We start from the raw sequence: 18,479 nt of genomic DNA on the forward strand, positions 1-18,479 counted from the left end.
GGCGAATGAAAAACGAGTCACTTCCTGGAATTCAAACAACTTCTGCCAAGTCTTGAGGACAAAAAGAATGGAGTTGAGAGCGCTCAGTCTGAATATGGAAGCCCATATTCAAGGAACCATCCAAGTTCCTTGAATAGGGCAGGCGAAAACAGCCTTCTTTAACTGTCCCATTTAATAAAATTCTCACATAGGAATGGATCTTCAACTTATTTTAAAGGAACTTAGGAAGATAATATCTACTCACAATATCATAGTCTGAATTAATTGTTATTAGGTTTCAAGAGCCTCCCTGGTGGCTCAGCTGGTAAAGAATGCACCTGCGATGCAGGAGACCTGGGTTCAATCTCTGGGTTGGGAAGATGCCCTGGAAAAGGAAAGGGTCACCCACTCCAGCCTTCTGGGCTGGAGAATTCCATGGACCACACGTCCATGGGGTTGCAGAGAGCTGGACACAACTGAGCGACTTTCACTTTGAGGTCTCAAGAAATGAGTCTAGAGGGGTTGACTCATTGGAAAAGACTGATGCTGGGAGGGACTGGGGGCAGGAGGAGAAGGGGTCGACAGAGGATGAGATGGCTGGATGGCATCACTGACTCGATGGTCGTGGATTTGGGTGAACTCCGGGAGTTGGTGATGGACGGGGAGGCCTGGCGTGCTGCAATTCATGGGGTCACAAAGAGTCAGACATGACTGAGCGACTGAACTGAGCTGAAATTAGCACCAAGCTCAGTTTGAGATTTTAGAGTCCCTCCTTGCCCAGGGCTTAGGCTGAATGGAAACTGGACCCACGTTATACCTTTTGAACCCTCTACCGCTGAGTCATGCAACAAAATGTTCTTACTTACAGACATTGGCAGGGAGTGAGCAGAAAAAAGAATGACCACCTCGCGTCTCTTCTCAGGAGGAAAGTGATCCAGCTCTTTCAGAATATGGTCAGCAAAGCACTGCGGGAACACCAAGAAAGGGGGGGATACAGAGGGGGCGGGAAGAAAGACACGGGAGAAGAGAACATTCTGTAAATAAGGGCAACACCACAAATCTCAGCGAAAACCTCAAACACGGGAACTGCCTCTGTTAAGAAAAAAAAAAAACCTGCAAACTGTACAGTCTCTCTAGCTTGGTTCATCATCAGAATGGCTCATAACGGTTCCAGGGGCCTGGGGAATCTGATGGGAAACTTCTGAAGCTTGCTAATGGCTCACTGAAAATGAACGCTCTGGACCTGCTTCCCCGTGGGAGGAACAGGGCTCACTTCCAGATGGAAAGGAGACGCAGATGGAAAGGAGGAGTTGTTTTAAGACCTCTCACTCGCTCCGTTAGCAGGAAAACCGCTTACAGGGTCTTTCTGAATCTCCCTTAGTTTGGCTTTCAGGCATATCACATTAAAATACATTAGACAGAAATAACCGAGGGATAAGAAAATATGGTTCCTTTTTCATGACCTTGGCCTCCCTGAGTCAGTCTTCATAACGACCTTCCTAACAGCAGATGAGAAGGTTGCACAGCTCTCGTTCAATTCACAGAGAGGGGAGACGCGGCCGACGAGGGGCCCGTCGGGTCCCATCTGCGGAGCCTGGGCCAGAAGGCAGCTCCCGCTCCTCCACGTCTCTGTCCACCAGACCAGCCAAGCCCCTTCCGTGGCCAGCACGTCCAGAGTCACATCAGTAGGTGCTGAAATACCAGATCTGAGGAGGCCTCCTTTCATCTCACTCTTTAATCATGCTGTCATTCAATTTATAAAGCAAATGGCTACCAAAGACATGAACAGGTCAACCGACAAAACTGGAGTATGAACGTAGGTTGGATAGATTTCAGTGTCAATATGAAGCTTGCTGAAGTTGAATATTGTATCATTGCTATGGAAAAGAATATACTGTTTAGGTGTCAAGAGTGGGTTTATACATCTGTGTGTGTGTGTGTATGTATATACATCTTATTCTCAAAAGGTTCAGGAAAAAAATTATGTATACATAGACACACATATGCACACACACATAAAGGGTATGCAAATGATAAAGTGGGATAAATGTTAACACAGGAATCTAAATAAAGAGATGAGGGTTCCTTATATACTATTCTGGTAACTTTCATGTATGCTTGAAATTATTTCCAAATAAAAATGTTTTTAAACATAATATTAAAAAAATTATAAAGGACAGTTTACCAAAACCATGTAAATTTGCACTTGTTGGCATTTTTGATACATCAGTGGTTAATATGACAGGAAGAGCAATTACTCCATAACAAATATTGGAATAATATTAGTTTTCTCAGAACGCTCAAATTTTGATAAATTAATGCTCAAAGGCACAAAATGGTGCCTAGAGAGTTTGCTTCCTTTTCAAAATTTATAATTTACCTACAGAGTCAATGTGATAGGATTAAACACCAACATAAACAATATTTTCTGGTGGTCTTTGCAGTGTTAGTAGACTAAGGGTGCTCAGAAAAGATTATATTTGTAAAGCCCAGACAAGGAGGCCCAGTGCAAAGTTTAAAGAGAGGCTGCAACATACATTTACTCTAAATATTCCAGCAGTTAGATAACAGAAGCAAAATGACTATTTTCAGTAATTACTACTTATCATAAGTAGAAATATAGATTAAACACAAGATTTTTAGTTCCAGCTTTTGTTTTCTGTTTAGTTTTTTTTCCCCCATTTCCACTAGATACCAAATCTCCTTCTTGTGTAATCCACATAATACTAATAAACTCTAAATTTTTGTTTCCTCAAGATTTTAGTAGGATTTCTCCTTTTATCATCTTGCATGCAAGTAGAGACACAATTTGTTACGGCTTACTGCAGACTCTAAGCCGTCATCAGCACTGAGGAGCCGTGGGCAAGCTGAAATCATCTAAAACCCATCTGCGGTATTTTCCAGGCGCAGCCCCTCTGCAGAATGAAAGCGGCAGGCGGCTCTCAGAGCCTTCAATCACACCGTCGAGGAGGGCGGATAAATGCCTCTAAAATTCCCTTTCATTTTATGAAGGGAGACTTCCTCAGTTAAGAGACCTTTCCATCTTTCTGCTTCCCCCCTTTTCAAAGGACTGAATTTTAATGCAAATCTAATTACTGCCTGATCAGGGCAGGCAGATGCTGCACAGATCCCCGCTTCTCCGCTGCCACATGGCAGTGCTGACCCGAGGCACCCCTCGTTTCCAACCCCGGGCCTCCGGGGCGGAACAGGCAGGCCAGGCTGGGGCTGCAGGCAGGCTGGACGGGAACCGCCTCCCCGGGAAGAGCGAACTCGGTGGGGACACCACACCCGGGCCAAAACGACACCCGCCCCTGAGAGAAGGCGCCTTCTTCCCACTTCTCGCTTAAAACTGAATTTCAGCCTCTGCGTTAACCCTTGACGGCGCCTACGCGCCCGAGGAAGACACGGACTGCTCAGGGGCGAGCCGGCCAGTTCCGCGAGGTCTACCACCATCTAGCGGGGACAGGTGTAAGTGACGCCAGGCTTCAGAAAAAGGGTTTAAGCAGGTATTTGTCCGAGGAATGAAACATAAACTAGATGAGCTCCGCGTCACTTAGTATTTCTTCTACCTAAACTGACTCAAAGGTAGAAAACTTCCACCAGCGGGACCAAGCAGTGTGTGTATGATGAAGGTCTATACCCAGTGGCACTCCCATAGTCAAAGGGTGAAGAATATAACAACGCCATCTCAGAGCTTTGGAACTGCAGTTTTAACTGATTCTCCTAAAACCAAGCATCTGTTACTATAAACATTACGTATATAAACTGCATAGGGGAAATAGGAAACTTCTAATATAGACACTTTCTCAATTGAAGTGTTAAATTTATTCTATGTCTCAGAGCACGTAGATATATTCCCTTTAAAATCTTTAGGTCTTGATATTTTAACAGATTTAGAAAATAGAAAATCTATTAGTTGGTTATTCAATCTATGAATGGAGATTAGATAAACACCCTGCATAATTCTTTTCCCTTGCATATTCCTTCACGTTCTTTTGGTCACTGTGAAATACAAAATTCAAAACATAATTCTGCTGTAGTTTGTAACTAATACTATTAATCTGAAGAAAGGGAAGAGTTAAACCTTTAACCTTTACATTTTTTTTCTCCTGGCATAATAAATCAAGACTCAAATACTTTAAGGAAGAGGACAGTAGGCTCGGAAGGACACCCACAAGCCAGGCTTGCACAACAGCCTGGCCCACACCAGAAGCTGGGGCGCCGGGCAGCTGGTAGTGGTCGGCTTACCTGAATGAGGAGGGGGTGCGTCGGCCACCTGTCAATCGTGCTCCACTTCATCGTGGGCTTCTTGCCCACTTCATTATAGTATCTGTAAATGGCATTTAAGCTGCTGCCTGAAATATACAGGGGCCACTTAGTACATGCATGTGGATTATGGTGAAAATAAAAAAACAGACTAGTAAAGGCAGTAATTATAAGTTCAAAGCAGGTAATTTCTGCACTGAGTCAGTCTAATTACAATCATTTCAATACTCTAAAATGCATATAGATCTAACTACGCTGCAAATGAAGATCACTAAAAAGCAATCAATTTCAACGACCTTTCAAAGATTAGTGAGGCCACTTCTCTAGAGAAGCACGGGGGCGGTGGATTTATGAAATATAAGCGGTCGTTATTTGCAAGGACCAAGTCTTACAATGGAAAGCATGTTACATTTTTTTCCCCCGTTATAGAGGGAATCAGCCCCATTTACAGGAAACATAGTGGGTGGGAAAGAAAGGAAAAAGAAATGAGGCATGACCCCAGCATGCTACCACAATCATTGTTTCATTCTAACTGGAGCTTTCCAGTGATTTTTCTTTATAGCTGTGATGTTTCACAAATTAATTTCAGTATATGGGCACTTTTGTATCCTGAATATTTAGGGCATTTTTACTTAGCATCGTGAGATGAATATTTTCCACATTATAATAAAAGCTTTATAACCATCCTTTTTAATGGCCCATTGACAAGAAAAACAGCTTATTAAGGCTTCTAAGCTCATCCTCTATTTTTATCTACTTTATTAAATTATCCTCACTCCCTAGAATAAGTTAAATGGGTACCAAATCCTTGTAGGTAATCTATCAAAACTCGTATTTCTAAGCAAGAGATAGTGAACATGAAAATTCAAAGACTACAGAAAGGAAAGCAGATGGTGCCAACCCAGGGCAATTTTCTTCCTGGCCTAGAGGATTTGGCACTGGGGCCAACCCCTAATCCTATGAAACCAACCCTAACATGGGGCCTCCTCGTCAATCTTCACGTGGGGCAAATGCTCCAAAACACGGCCATGCTTCCTGACACCAGTAGTTTCTCTCCTAGAACTATTCATCAGTCAGGTCTCCAGATAAAAAACACTTGCCAGCACAAAGCCCTACTGACATCACATGTACTCTCAGGCTAAGACTCAATTTTAAAAAAAAATAAATACATCGAGTTCCATTTTTCTGAGCAGAATACAAGTCAGATAAATTCAAATGGAGTCCATCCCAGGTTCAAAACCTGTCTCTCCAGAAATCATGAAGCAGTCACCGCCATCTGCATGTTGCAAGCCACATTTCACAGGGGAATCTTCATTGTCAGATGGATTGGGTTGGCCAGAAAGTTCGTTCGGATTTTTCTGTAAGAGCGTGCCTGAAGGAACTTTGTGGTCAAGCCAATACAAAAGGACTTCCAGAAGCCACAGGAGGTCTTCTGGATCACTCAGAAACATTCGCTGAACTGCCTAAAGTAGTAATTAAGGGGAGAGCATAACTAAAAAAAAGAAAAAAATTGCCTGATTAAAAAGTGATTGATACATTATACTGGCACTGCCACATGTGTCTAAATAAAGCAATAGACAAATGGCACTTTAGTGACCTCCAAGAATGAGCATGCCTTCACATCTCTGCAGTGAAGCTGCGCCTTTCCTTATATCCCAGGGAAAACCTGCACAGACCTTGACGTTTTAAACACACAGGCAGAGCCAGCTGTGAGATGCAACAGTAGTAATCCTTTGTCACATAACCATCTTCTTGCTTAATTTTGAGAGCAGACATTTACATGGTGAGGTATATTTTTTAAAGCCAGGCAAAAAGTATAGCTTAGAAAGGTCATAAAATTTTTCTCCAATAACATGTTAGACATGTTACCAGACATTTTAAAGACACATATCCAAAAGAAACCACAATTCAAACTCTTGAGGGTGTCTGAGAACTTGGGCACTTTCACAGGGGCTCTGAATAAATATTTAAGGCACACAGCAGGCTTCCAAGATTTCTTTCAGTAGCCTTTTGTTTTCTCCTTCCTGTTATAGAAATAATATGCACTAATGTCCAAAAGCAACTTAGAAGCAAAAATGTGCTGACCCCAGAGCCTTGAAAAAGAATGCAAACAAACGTAATTATGAGTGACATTAGACGATTTACCTATACCTAAATAATACAGAGATTGGCAAAACATTACACTCCAGCTCCAATTAAATATCTAGGAAACAACACCTAGTAATATTTCCCCAAATCTAGAACACTGAGAGAAGTTAGCAAAGGAAACCCTAAACTGGGCTTTGGTTTGACCAGGAACCAACCCGGAACCAAAATACATATCCATATTTCCAATGTTATACGGACACCTCTGCTTGCAAAATGGAAACATCTATCCCCTTTGCTGCATTAATAAGAATACTGGCGTAGCCATAAAAATAAAGGTTTATTACACAAACACAGAAAGTGACTTAAGGTGCATTACAGATCCATTCTACATGCATTAAAGCACTGGACACTGGAAGCCTCTGCCTTTCACCCACCATTTGTAATTCTCACTCCACTGGCTAATAACTCAAGGGACAGATGAACCATGTGATTTCAAATAGACTGACCTGAACTCTCGCGTTTAACACAGACAGGCTGGATTTGCCATTCAAATCGAAAGAGATCCATCCTCTCCTGCCCTCTGGCCTCCTGGTTCTTCTCACCGGGCTGGAGCCACCCTCTGCCAGCAGCGGGCAGGCTTACCTGTGGTGGAGCAGCTGTACTGGGGGTACTGTGTGAAAGCAACCGCCCTCTCCAGGCCGTCCCTCTCCATCTCTTCAATTGCTTCCTCTGTTAATGGGTGGACGTACCGGAATCCAATATAGTATTTGTGCGGGGCTGTTAGGCAGCATGTGTGGAAAGAGAAAGTATTCATCTTGATATAGATTCCGAACATAATGCAGTGCCCAGAACAAAGGACAGTTAACCTGATTTCCTATGAGGCTGATAATGTGGGCAAGGTTAGAATATTCCTTGGATCTTCTCCAGCCTTTCACTGGTAGGTGCATTTTTCACCACTCTTTTCTGCGATCAACCTCCCCCAACACACACATATTTTCATGGAGTGCGTGGTTTTTAAAACTCAAGCTTCTGTGTCTTGTTCTCTGCTCTTGGCCAAGACAAGAGAGACTCGAGAGCAAGGAGTCAAGAACTAGCATGCATTCTTAAATACAACCTCCTCTATGGACAATGGCACCCACTCCAGTACTCTTGCCTGGAAAATCCCACGGACGGAGGAGCCTGGTAGGCTGCAGTCCATGGGGTCACAAAGAGTCGGACACGACTGAGCAACTTCACTTTCACTTTCCTGCATTGGAGAAGGAAATGGCAACCCACTCCAGTGTTCTTGCCTGGAGAATCCCAGGGACGGCGGAGCCTGGCGAGCTGCCGTCTATGGGGTCGCACAGAGTCGGACACGACTGAGGCGACTTAGCAGCAGCAGCAGTAGGGACGCTTTTTCTTCTTATCTGAACCCCGTTTTTCAGATAAGAAAACAGACTCTCAAAGGTTAATGAACCCACCCAAAGGCACACCTAGCAGACGGTCCAGATGAGATTCACTGTGGCCTCTTCACCCCAGAGCCTATGCTCCGTCCACGCCCACCACTTCACCCCAGCCTTCTCATCGCCCGAAACCCCAGGCCACCTAGTCAACATGAAAGCTCTGGGATACTCGATAAAAGTTCATTGATAACAAATGATTGAAGTGATTCTTCTCATTTACATGAAAAACAAGGCCAAACCCAACAACAATGCTTAAGTTGGAGGCACTAAGTGGGATTTAAAATCATTCTTCTGGGACTGCTGTGGTGATCCAGTGATTAACACTCTGCTTCCAATGTGGGGAGCGTGGGTTCGATCCCTGGTCAGGGAACTAAGACCGCACATGCTGAGTGCAGTGGACAAAACTTAATAATAAAATCATTCTTCTAGCTCCTAAATGTCCCAAGTCAGGGGCTGTCTTTGTGTTCCCTCTTCCATCACTTCACCAATTCTATCTCCTCCTTTATTATTTTAAAAGCTCCTCAACCAATTTTTTTAGGCATTTATAAAATCATAAAACTGGAAGCTTTCTAAAGTTACCCAGGGCTTCCCAGGTGGCTCAGTGGTAAAGAATCCACCCACCAAGCAGAAGACTCCAGTCCTATCCCTGAATCGGGAAGATCCCCTGAAGAAGGAAACCGCAACTCCCTCCAGTACTCTTGCCTGGGAAACCTCATGGACGGAGGAGCCTGGTGGGCTGCAGTCCATGGGGTTGCAAGGAGCCAGGCACAACTGAGCACCCACGCATCTTGTTTACTTGTCTTTTCACAGGATTATACTCAGTTTATACTCAGGGATGAAATCAAAAATACACGACATAAACATTAAGTCTAGTAAAACCAAGGTCATCTTACTGTCCAGGCCTCAGCCAGGGCTGCAGCTAAGAATATGATGCTAAATTGCCACAAGAAACATTTAAGTTAAAGAGAAGAAAAGATAATACATCAATTGTGTGTCTCTCTGTGTACATACTATAATGTGTATTTTATATATATGTATATATGGGTATTATATGTGTGCATATATGTATATTATATATGCATATATGTGTATTATATATGTATATGTGTGTGTTACGTATATGTATGAAAGTGAAAGTGAAGTCGCTCAGTTGTGTCCGGCTCTTTGTGACCCCACGGACTGTAGCCTACCAGGCTTCTCCGTCCATGGGATTCTCCAGGCAAGAATACTGGAGTGGGTTGCCATTTCCTTCTCCAGGGGATCTTCCCGATCCAGGGATCGAACCCTGGGTCTCCCCCATTGCAGGCAGACGCTTTAACCTCTGAGCCACCAGGGTCCTATGTATATGTATAGATGTGTATTATATATGTGCATATGTGCATTATATATTATGTGTGTGTATTGTGTATGTGTGTATATGTGTGTGGTGGATGTAGATATATAAAGCATCCCTCAGTAACTTGTCCAGGGGACTGAATCAGTGGACCGTGCTGCCAAGAACAGAGGCAGAATGTCGACAGGAGGGAGAGCCACGTCTGTGCGTGGGAAGGATGGTCTGATTCAATGATCTCCAGTGGCGACCACAAAAAGAGGAAGGAGGGGGCACAAATGAAACCTTTCTCGACTGCCTGTCCCTTCGAGGCCTCCGATTTTCTGGTCTCTTGCATAAAGCATGGTGGCCTGCCGCTAAAACCCCCCAGAGGACAGAACCTGGTAAGCAAACTGCTGGACGGATTGTTCAAAGATTACATGGTTCGCGCTAAAGCTGTCCACGATCACAGTATCATCAGGCCCATTTTTCAGGAGCTCTTGGTGCTCTGAGCTGGGCTGAAGTGGAATTTGCTTTCTGATCTATTCTGAGACAATACAACGATCAGACTGACAGACCAAGATCCCCCAAATGCTGTGGGTCAACCGGCTTCTGGCGTTTTCTTTCCACTGCCGGGAGTTGAAAGCCACAGCCTAAACGCCCGGGGCCTGGGAGTTTCTCAGATGTTAGAGGCCTCCCTCACAGATAAAGGTGGGGCAGTGACCATATCTGGAGGTGAGACAGAGAAAAATACTCTGGAAAGAACAGATAATGCTTTCTAAACAGTCCAGTTCAAGACGGCCTGCAAAAACATGTTTCAGCAAAAGCGACAAGGTGCTGGGCCTCTCCTGAGGAACTAACAAGCCTTCACCGAGGCTCCCAGCTCCCGAGGAGAGAGGAAGGAGGCTCCAGGGTGTCAACCAGCAGACCCCCGACTGGGGCACCACGTCCACCCAGAGCGAGCCCGCAACACACGACTTGCGGACACTGCCTCGTCCAGCCTCAGACCAGACGCCCAGTGAGCATCCTTTGGTGAGAACTATAGAGAAGTACAAAAAAAAGAAAAAGGAACAAACAGAAAAACCATTTTTTTAAACAGTAAAACTTCATTAACCTCCTCTCCATTCATTAAGCGATGGGCGACAGTTCAACTATCATGGGCGATAGTTCAAACGTCTGATTCGTCCATGACTCTTTGAGAGAAGCGCGTGAAGTTATTATGATGCTTTTTAATGTGTAGCCGATCATGGTGAATAAGAAAAGCTCAAATCTTCTGAATTTCTATCATGTAACCATGCTAATGCCTCTTAGGATTATCTGATTTTAATGTTCACAGTGACCCTAGGAGTGGGAGTGTGTTATCATCCCCATTTTCCAGATGGGGTTCAGTGAGTTGGGTCATCTGCCTGATCTCACACAACCAGGAATGGGGAAGCCAGCTGCACCTGAAATGACCCCATTTTGCATCCAATAAAGAATAAAAGTCTTTTACTGAGTAGCACTTACTCAAGAGCTTCACTGAAAGCGGACACAGCGCATGTAACTAGATATCGTTTGTAAGATATATCTTACTGTATTCGTTTTTAGAAAAAGGGGTCCTGTATGATCACTCATTTTTGGCCATGCTGGGTCTTTGCTGCGGCACAGGGGCTTCCTCTGCCTGCCGTGAGCAGAGGCTGCTCTCCAGCTGCCCTGTGTGAGCGTCTCACTGCGGCTGCTTCTCTTGTTGCGGAGCCCAGGCTCTAAGTGCACAGGCTTCAGAAGCTGTGGGCTCCGAGGCAGGTGGAACCGTCCCGGACCAGGAACAGAACCCGTGTCCTCTGCACTGGCAGGCAGATCTCTAACCACTAGACCACCAGGGAAGCCCTAAAAATGTATCTTAGATTTAGGCTTTTCATGAACTGTAAAGACTAGACCTCTCATCTGTATTCTTTCTGTCTTCCTTAAATGACTATGGTGCAGTCTAACTCTGTGAACCTGATCCCAAGTTATAATCCCTCGTGGAGCACACTGTATTTAGTCAATACTCAGTTCTGTGCAGAGCCTGTGCAAGTCTCAAACTGTCTATCCTGGCTACTGGGCAACAACTGTTTGCTCCCCAAATGGGAATATGAAATATTCTTATCTAGTTGTAATCATCACATTTTTTGTTTGCTTGTTTGCCTAAAGAGAACTTTTCCAAATATACATAAAGAAATAGACACAGTTCAGAAATAAACTTTATAATTTTACAGGCTAAAAACTATAAGACGGGAGGAGGAATGAGAAAGAGATGCCGAGACAGGGAAGCAGGAAGCAGAAAGGAAAAGCAGCCAGGAGGGAACCCGTGCTAGACCCCGAGGCGGCTGGGGGCCCGCTGTGGGCCTCGGGTCCCCCCCACCCCCCCCACACGCCCGGCGAAGCGTGACCAGCAGGACGAAAAACTTCCAGGTAACCTGGGCGAGCCCCTGAGGGAGCCACGGAGCCACACCTGGTAATCACCTTATTAGTCTTTCATGCAAAGTTCCTCCAAAGAAGCTACCAAACCTTGAGGCTGTTTGCAACATCCTCATCAGCCGCCATACTGGTTTTGTAGAGAATCGCTCCAGTAAGCCTTCAACAGATTTTCCTCTCGGCCCCTGGAGCAGACTGGCCTGTAGCAGCAAGGCCCCACAAGACTAGAAGCTTCTGGTGAGTAGAAGCCATGTGTTTCAACTTTGAGTAGCAGCATCAGCCAGGGAAGGGCACTGTCTGGGCCACTGATGAATGCATGTGTGGGTGGTCGTGTGCCTCCTTAAACACCCCCACCGCCCCCAGAGCAGGCCAGCTTGAATGACGAAATGGTCATCTACCACGCAGGAAAAAGGCAGAATTGAGCTCGTCTGCCTCAGAGAGTCCCATGTATGGGCCGCAGAGGCTGGTGGCATGCCCTAGGGTCAACACCAGGTGTCTGACAGTGAGCGGACTATTGCTGTTCAGTTGCTAAGCCATGTCTGACTCCTTGCGAACCAATGGATGGCAGCTCGCCAGGCTCCTCTGTCCTCCACCGTCTCCCAGAGTTTGCTCAAATCATGTCCATTGCGTCGGTGATGCTGTCTAACCATGTCATCCTCTGCCACCTTCTCTCTTTGCCTTCAATCTTTCCCCGCAACAGGGTCTGGGACACTGATGATCAGGGAATGGGACCCTGGGGTAAATTCAGGTCATTCTATGGGGCTCTTTCCAGGCCGCCCAGGGAGATGGAGGCCACAGCTGGCCTGCCTGGCCTGGACAAGCCAGCAGCCTCACCAGAGAGAGGGGACAAGGAAAGATGTGTGTGTATTCCTTTTCTAAGGCCAGCAACTCCACTAGGGCCTTTATGGTGACGGGTGCAGGAAAAATGGTGTCTTCCCAGCACCTTTGTCCACTGAGGGCAGCACAGCACCTGCAGATCTGGTTCAGGCTGAGCCTTTTATTGTGATAAACTGTTAATGACTAGAGAGAGTGTTCTCTATCAGGTAGGTGTGAGGCGAGGTCAGTCACGTTTCCCTCACCGGACAATTTAAAAGACACACTGTGTCACTTGTGGCTGAACCGTGTCAGCAGCGCCCTGCAGCCACAAGCGAAGGGAGAGAGCAAAGCAGATAGTCAAAGGCGCAACTGAACAATTTTCCAAGTGAGAATCCCCGCCAAGGGCCAGAGCCCATTGTCCCACGTGTGATGCAAACCCGCGGGTTCCAAGAGCAACTAGAGTCAATACTCGATGAGATGCTTTCGGTTCTGCCTAGCAGGACTCTCTCCTTGACAGTCCCCACTATGTCTCACTCCTGTCCTGATCCTGAACCCTAAACTGCCAGCAATGAACACATTTCATGTGTCCTAAGATGCACATTTTTTTAACACCTTGCATTGGTCTACAGCAGATGCTGTCTTAAAATTAACTGGCAGAGGTCTAGTCTTCGTGAATCCCTTGGACGGAGGAGCCTGGCAGGCTACAGTCCATAGCGGCGAAAAGAGTTGGACGTGACTGAAGCGACTTAGCACGCATGCACATTATGCAAAAACAGTGGTGCGTCCTGCAATCAATGATGTCTTGAACGCAGTTAAATACGGCACTTCGAGTTCCTTTGTGCAGTTAACGTTTCATTGTGTACATTATAATTTGTGTTAGAGGTTCTCAGAGAACAGCCACCAGATGGATGCAACCCTCTTCAGTGCCATGCCCGACGAGGCCTTAAATGACTCACAACAAGGGTGTTGCCAAGAGCTGAAAGCGGTTGCTGAAAGTTGCATCGAGACTCATGGCTGCAGTGACAGCTGCTGATTCTGCTCTAAAGGCTGATCTAATTAGCCATCCACACAGAACTAATTCACTAAGTCACTCAGTTGTGTATGACTCTTTGTGACCCTCTGGGACTATAGCCCACCAGGCTCCTCTATCCATGGGATTCTCCAGGCAAGGATATTGGAGTGGGTTGCCATGCCCTCCTCCGGGGAATCTTCCCAACCCAGGGATCAAACCCCCATCTCTTACATCTCCTGCATTGGCAGGCAGGTTCTTTACCACTAGCGCCATCTGGGAAGCAGCAGCCTCAACTGATTTCCCAAAGATTTCTTTCTTCCCTGGGACAATGATCTGTGCTTCTTTTTTTTTCACGGTTGGTAGCCTCTTCCTTATAATCCAGCTCAGCACACACCTCCAACTTCCTTTTGAGGCTAATGTTCCAAAACCTTAGTTTTCCATTTGTTACATAAGGAAGTAGTGGAAAAGGCTATACAGCTGAGGACAGAGGATAATGATAACGCCAAAGAACTGAGGTCGGTGGCCGGGCCATCAGGTAGGAACCCCCGCAAATCGAGAGCTGCTAGTTCCCAGAACTGCACTTGGCATCCAATAATGTTGTGAATTTCATAACTACCCCTTGAAAGAACAACACTAGTGGGACATGAGTTGAGAAATGCCCTACCTGTGTGCGGGGACAGCTCGTCCAGTAGCTTCACCATGCCTTCCCCCTGCTTGGAGGTCCACATCTTGATGGGCGATCCGCCTCCGATCCTGCGGTACTGCTCCTGAATTTTGGGGGTTCGGCGTTTGGCGATGAATGGTCCCAGCTTACTAAATCATTGAACATCGAAATCATTTTATTCCAGCTTAAGCAACCTCAGAAACATTTTCTATTCGATTTAAAACAAAACAAAAAACAGCAAAATTTAAGAAGAGCCTAATAAAATCAAGCCTTTAGAAACAGAAGCTCAAGGTCACTGACACCAGCCAGCTCTTTCGACCCAGATTAGGGAGAGAACCTGACGGTCCCCGAGGAGCGCCCTCCTCTGCCCCACAAGCGGCTCCGGCAGCAGGAGCCCTACCACCCGTGCAGAGCCTGTGGCTGTGTGCCAGCCACTAACTTAACCCCTCTTGATCCTGCACCTACAGGAACTGGGACAAACTAGACATTTGGCAGTGCACAGTCCTCTTAATTCAAGAAAATGCATATTAATCCCATAAGATACTTGCCCACCTGAGCAAAGATGTACAGGCAAACATGTTCATTGAACACTGAACACAATCCAAGTGTCCATCAGTGAGGCACTGGTTAAATAAATGAAGGTATGACCATACCATGCAGTTCTACACAGTCATGAAAACAGAATGAGCCAGATCTATACCATCTGTTATGGAATAATCTCCAAGAAACATTATTAAGTTTCAAAGAAAAAGTAGCAAAGTGACAAATAACATACATGAACCCATTCACATCTGTGTAAAAGGGGGGGATTGTGTAGGTGTGTGTATATACTTGGATGTCCATGGACTACTTCTGGACCTAATAGCATTTATCTCTGGGGTGGGTTAGTGGAAGGCTAGAGTCCAAGGGGAAAGAGATACCCACTTTCTACTGTAAATACTTTTTAATTGTTTGCATTTTTATCATAGGCATGCATAATTTTTTTTATTTAAAAACTCTATTTTAAAGAAAAAGGAAAGGGCTGCCCTGATGGTTTAGTGGTAAATCCCATTGCCAGTGCAGGAGACATGGGTTTAATCCCCAGGCCAGGAAGATCCCACTTGCCACAGAGCAACTAAGCCTGTGCGCCACAACTACTGAGCCTGTGCCCTAGAGCCCGGGAGCCGCAACTCCTGAGCCCACATTCCGCAACTCCTGAAGCCCAAGGACCCTGGAGCCCGTGTTCTGCAACAAGAGAAGCCACCGCAATGAGAAGCTTGCCTGCCACAACTGGAAACGCTTGCTGCAACTACAGAAAGGCCTGTGCAGCAACAGAGACCCAGCACAGCCAGAAATAAAATTATTCTTAAAAGATAAAGACAAAGGAGAGAAGGAAGAAGGGAAGAAAGAATGAAAGGAAGGGAAGGACACCACGAATCCACCTTCACATCGCAAACGAATCATACTCATTGCTTCTCTGAGTGTCAGCCAGTCGTCAAGTACCAGGCACAAATGTATCTCCAAAGATCTTTAAAGGTCCTTCCGCAGTGTGCCCAGACCACCGTGATTCCCAGAGCTCTGGGGAGGAAAGGGCTCAGGGGGGCTCCTTACTGACTGGCTTTCTCTCTCCCCTGCAATTCTTCTGATATCATAGCTTTTTCATAGCCAACAGAAAAATAAGAGTGCTGCTCCAGTCCTAACCAATATGCACTAAAACAATTTTTTTTTCTTTTGGAAACTACAGAAATGAGATCCAGGGAGGGCAGAATGTACCACACAGGGAATGGATGAAGGACAGGCGCCCACACGCATCTTACTTTTGGACAGGGAGTGTCATGAGGTCTTGATCCAAGAAGAGCCTCTGAAGGAAGTCCTGAACTTCTTCGACGGTTTCGGGGCCTCCCATGTTCAGCATCAGTATTCCAGTCTTCGGCTTCCTGCGTAAAACCAAAGGTAACAGTGGGTTTGAAGAACTTCTCGTTTTGCTCTAAGGTAGACTCTTGGTTCAGCCGGCAGAGGCTCACCTCGTCTGTCCAATGCAAAGACGGAAACGGCGGCTGGCACGTCTCGACACGGCCGTCGCCGTGAACGCAAGGGGCCAGGTCCGCTCAGTCCCAGACCCGGCTCAGACGCTGACCCCCACCTCCTAGCTCCACCCCGGCCGCTGGACGGCCCTGGGCGCCCAGTGTTTCTCTATTATATTGCCAGCTCTGAACAAAGACCCTGTTTTTTGGGGACTGAGTGTCAAAGTATAAACGTAAAATTGTCCTGAGGCGGAAACTCCTGTTCACAAGATTGCCTCATGACTACACAGGTTACCTGATCTCTCCAGGCTTAAGTCTCCTTGTCTGCAAAACAGAGGGTTCACCAATTACCTCAGGAGGTTCCTTGGAGGATTAAGTGGATAACATGCTTGTCATTTAGCACGACCCGGCACGTTCGGTAGGTTCCATTCTGCACAGCGGAGCCGTGGGCGGCCCTATAACTTTAAACCTCCGCAGTGAACTACTAGCCCAGCTCTCTCTCTAAATAAATACGTCCTTATTTATTTCCTTCTCTTTGGTTAATTATTATATTATTACTGACTTAAGTTATTCCCTGCTACTCCACTTCCTCCTCCAGAGCCTGCCTGACCGCCTTTTCAGGGTCTCCTGCTGTGATGAATTACATTTCTCACTTTCCCCTCACCTTTCCACCCTTCACCTAAAACCCAACTACCTGAGCAACTCCTACGAAACACCGGTCTAAGTTACTCAAGTTGGTTCTGAGCTAAAGAATCAACCATTACTGAATGAGCAAAGAGAAACAAAAAAGAAAGTCAAGGAGCTTCTGGGACCTTTTTTAAAAAAGGACTGTGCAAAAATGCAATATATGCACAATGCTAGGCAACCGTTACAGGGTTCTAATTCCTAAACATTTTCGTCGCCCTCAAAAAACTCTCACACCCGTCACCAATATTCCCCATCCCCCTGGCCCTCACCCCTGGCAACCTCTAATCTTCTTACAGATTTGCCTATTCATAGAAGAGAATCATTTCTGGCCTATTGGCCTAAATAATATCATATGCGGTTTTCTGTGTCTGCTTTTTCACCCAGCATAAAATGTGCAAGGTTCATTCACGTTATAGCACGAATCAGTACTTCTTTCCTTTTTGTGGCCGAATAATATTCCATCATATGGATATCCTCTCCACTCACTCTTGATAAAATGAGAAATAAGCAGCCTCACATTTATTTAAAACGCCATTATTACAAATGCTGAGGGGTCTACTTTCTCTGTCTCCTAGGCCAAAACCACCTCCAGTTATAGCAGTGACTGGAGCAATCCTGCTGAGATGGCTCTCGTTTGGAAGATTGCTCATAAAGGGTTCTAAAGCTAATGATGTGATGACAGTTTAATTGCAATTTTTAAAAAAGTGTCAGTCATGTTTGGCAATCATTTTAGGCAATAGAGTGGGTCAAATTTATACAAGTGGAAACTGTTTTCTTGATTGAACACACTTTAGATGGATGAAGTAGATATCTGAATTCTTGGCCTAAATTTTCAAAATAAGAACCAATTCCTGGGGAAAGGGAAGAGCTGCATTACAACAAAGTCAAGGATTTTCTCATTTAGACCCCACTGTATAGACTAACCAAGGTCACTTTTCCCACCATTTTCTTAGGCCAGGGTTTCTTGACCTTGGCCCTGCTAGCGCTGGTAGGTGGGTAATCCTTTGTTATGGGGCTGACTTGTGCATTGTAGGAGGCCGAGTGGCTACCTTGGCCTCCAGTTACTAGATGGTAACAGCACACGCCGCACCCCAGCTGTGACAATCAAAAACATTTCCAGCTATTGCCAAATATGTCCCAGGGGACAAAAATATCCACTCCCCACCCTCTGTTCAGAATCACTATGTTAGAGAAATGGGTTTAATCTCCTTTTACCAAACCAAACAACTACTTTGAAGTTACTGTTCCATAACTTTTCCACACCCTCTGACCAGAAGTCATTATCAATGAATTAACAAACCTGTGTTTAGTTTTCTTTTCTTGATATCTGAAAATTCCAGATTCATTATATTGTGAAACTGTAATATTCCCTTAATCTTTCCACTTAGGCCACTGGTGTTCTCCTGGGATTCCATCTTTCACCCTCAAAAAGCTGTGACTCACAATAAATTAAGTGCATTTTTCCATGGATTGCTGCCAGTTAACAGATTACTGGTTAAGAGACTTACCTAAGCCACAGAGGGTATCAATGTGCAAACGGGATTTAGAACTGTTTTTCATCTATAACACCTGAGCTCAGAACAAGAGTGGTTTTAAATGGGATGTTACTCTGTCCTGCAAACCCATGTTTTTGCAAACCATGTTGATCTTATACATGAAAAAAACACACGATGTGAAAATACCTAAATACACTTGCACTTAATTCAAAACTGTGCTGTGCATGATGAATGGAGCATTAGGAAGCCCTAGTCTGACACCCTTTATTCCCGAACGTGAAGAG

The 18,479-nt window shown here is 45.4% G+C and overlaps 1 protein-coding gene across 1 annotated transcript in view; it reads right to left on the minus strand.

Annotated features, from left to right (window-relative positions):
• The window catches only part of FECH (ferrochelatase), a 36,343-nt gene that overhangs the window by 8,147 nt on the left and 9,717 nt on the right, over positions 1-18,479 (minus strand). Inside the window, exons 3-7 of the mRNA XM_052660324.1 lie at positions 15,806-15,925; positions 14,010-14,158; positions 6,976-7,110; positions 4,228-4,334; positions 846-944 (exon numbers count right to left, since the gene is read on the minus strand). Coding sequence (XP_052516284.1) covers positions 846-944; positions 4,228-4,334; positions 6,976-7,110; positions 14,010-14,158; positions 15,806-15,925 — 610 coding nt within the window. The remainder of the gene's footprint in view (positions 1-845; positions 945-4,227; positions 4,335-6,975; positions 7,111-14,009; positions 14,159-15,805; positions 15,926-18,479) is intronic.

The sequence above is a fragment of the Budorcas taxicolor genome, chromosome 22 (assembly GCF_023091745.1).
Source record: "Budorcas taxicolor isolate Tak-1 chromosome 22, Takin1.1, whole genome shotgun sequence".
Classification (NCBI taxonomy): Eukaryota; Metazoa; Chordata; class Mammalia; order Artiodactyla; family Bovidae; genus Budorcas; species Budorcas taxicolor.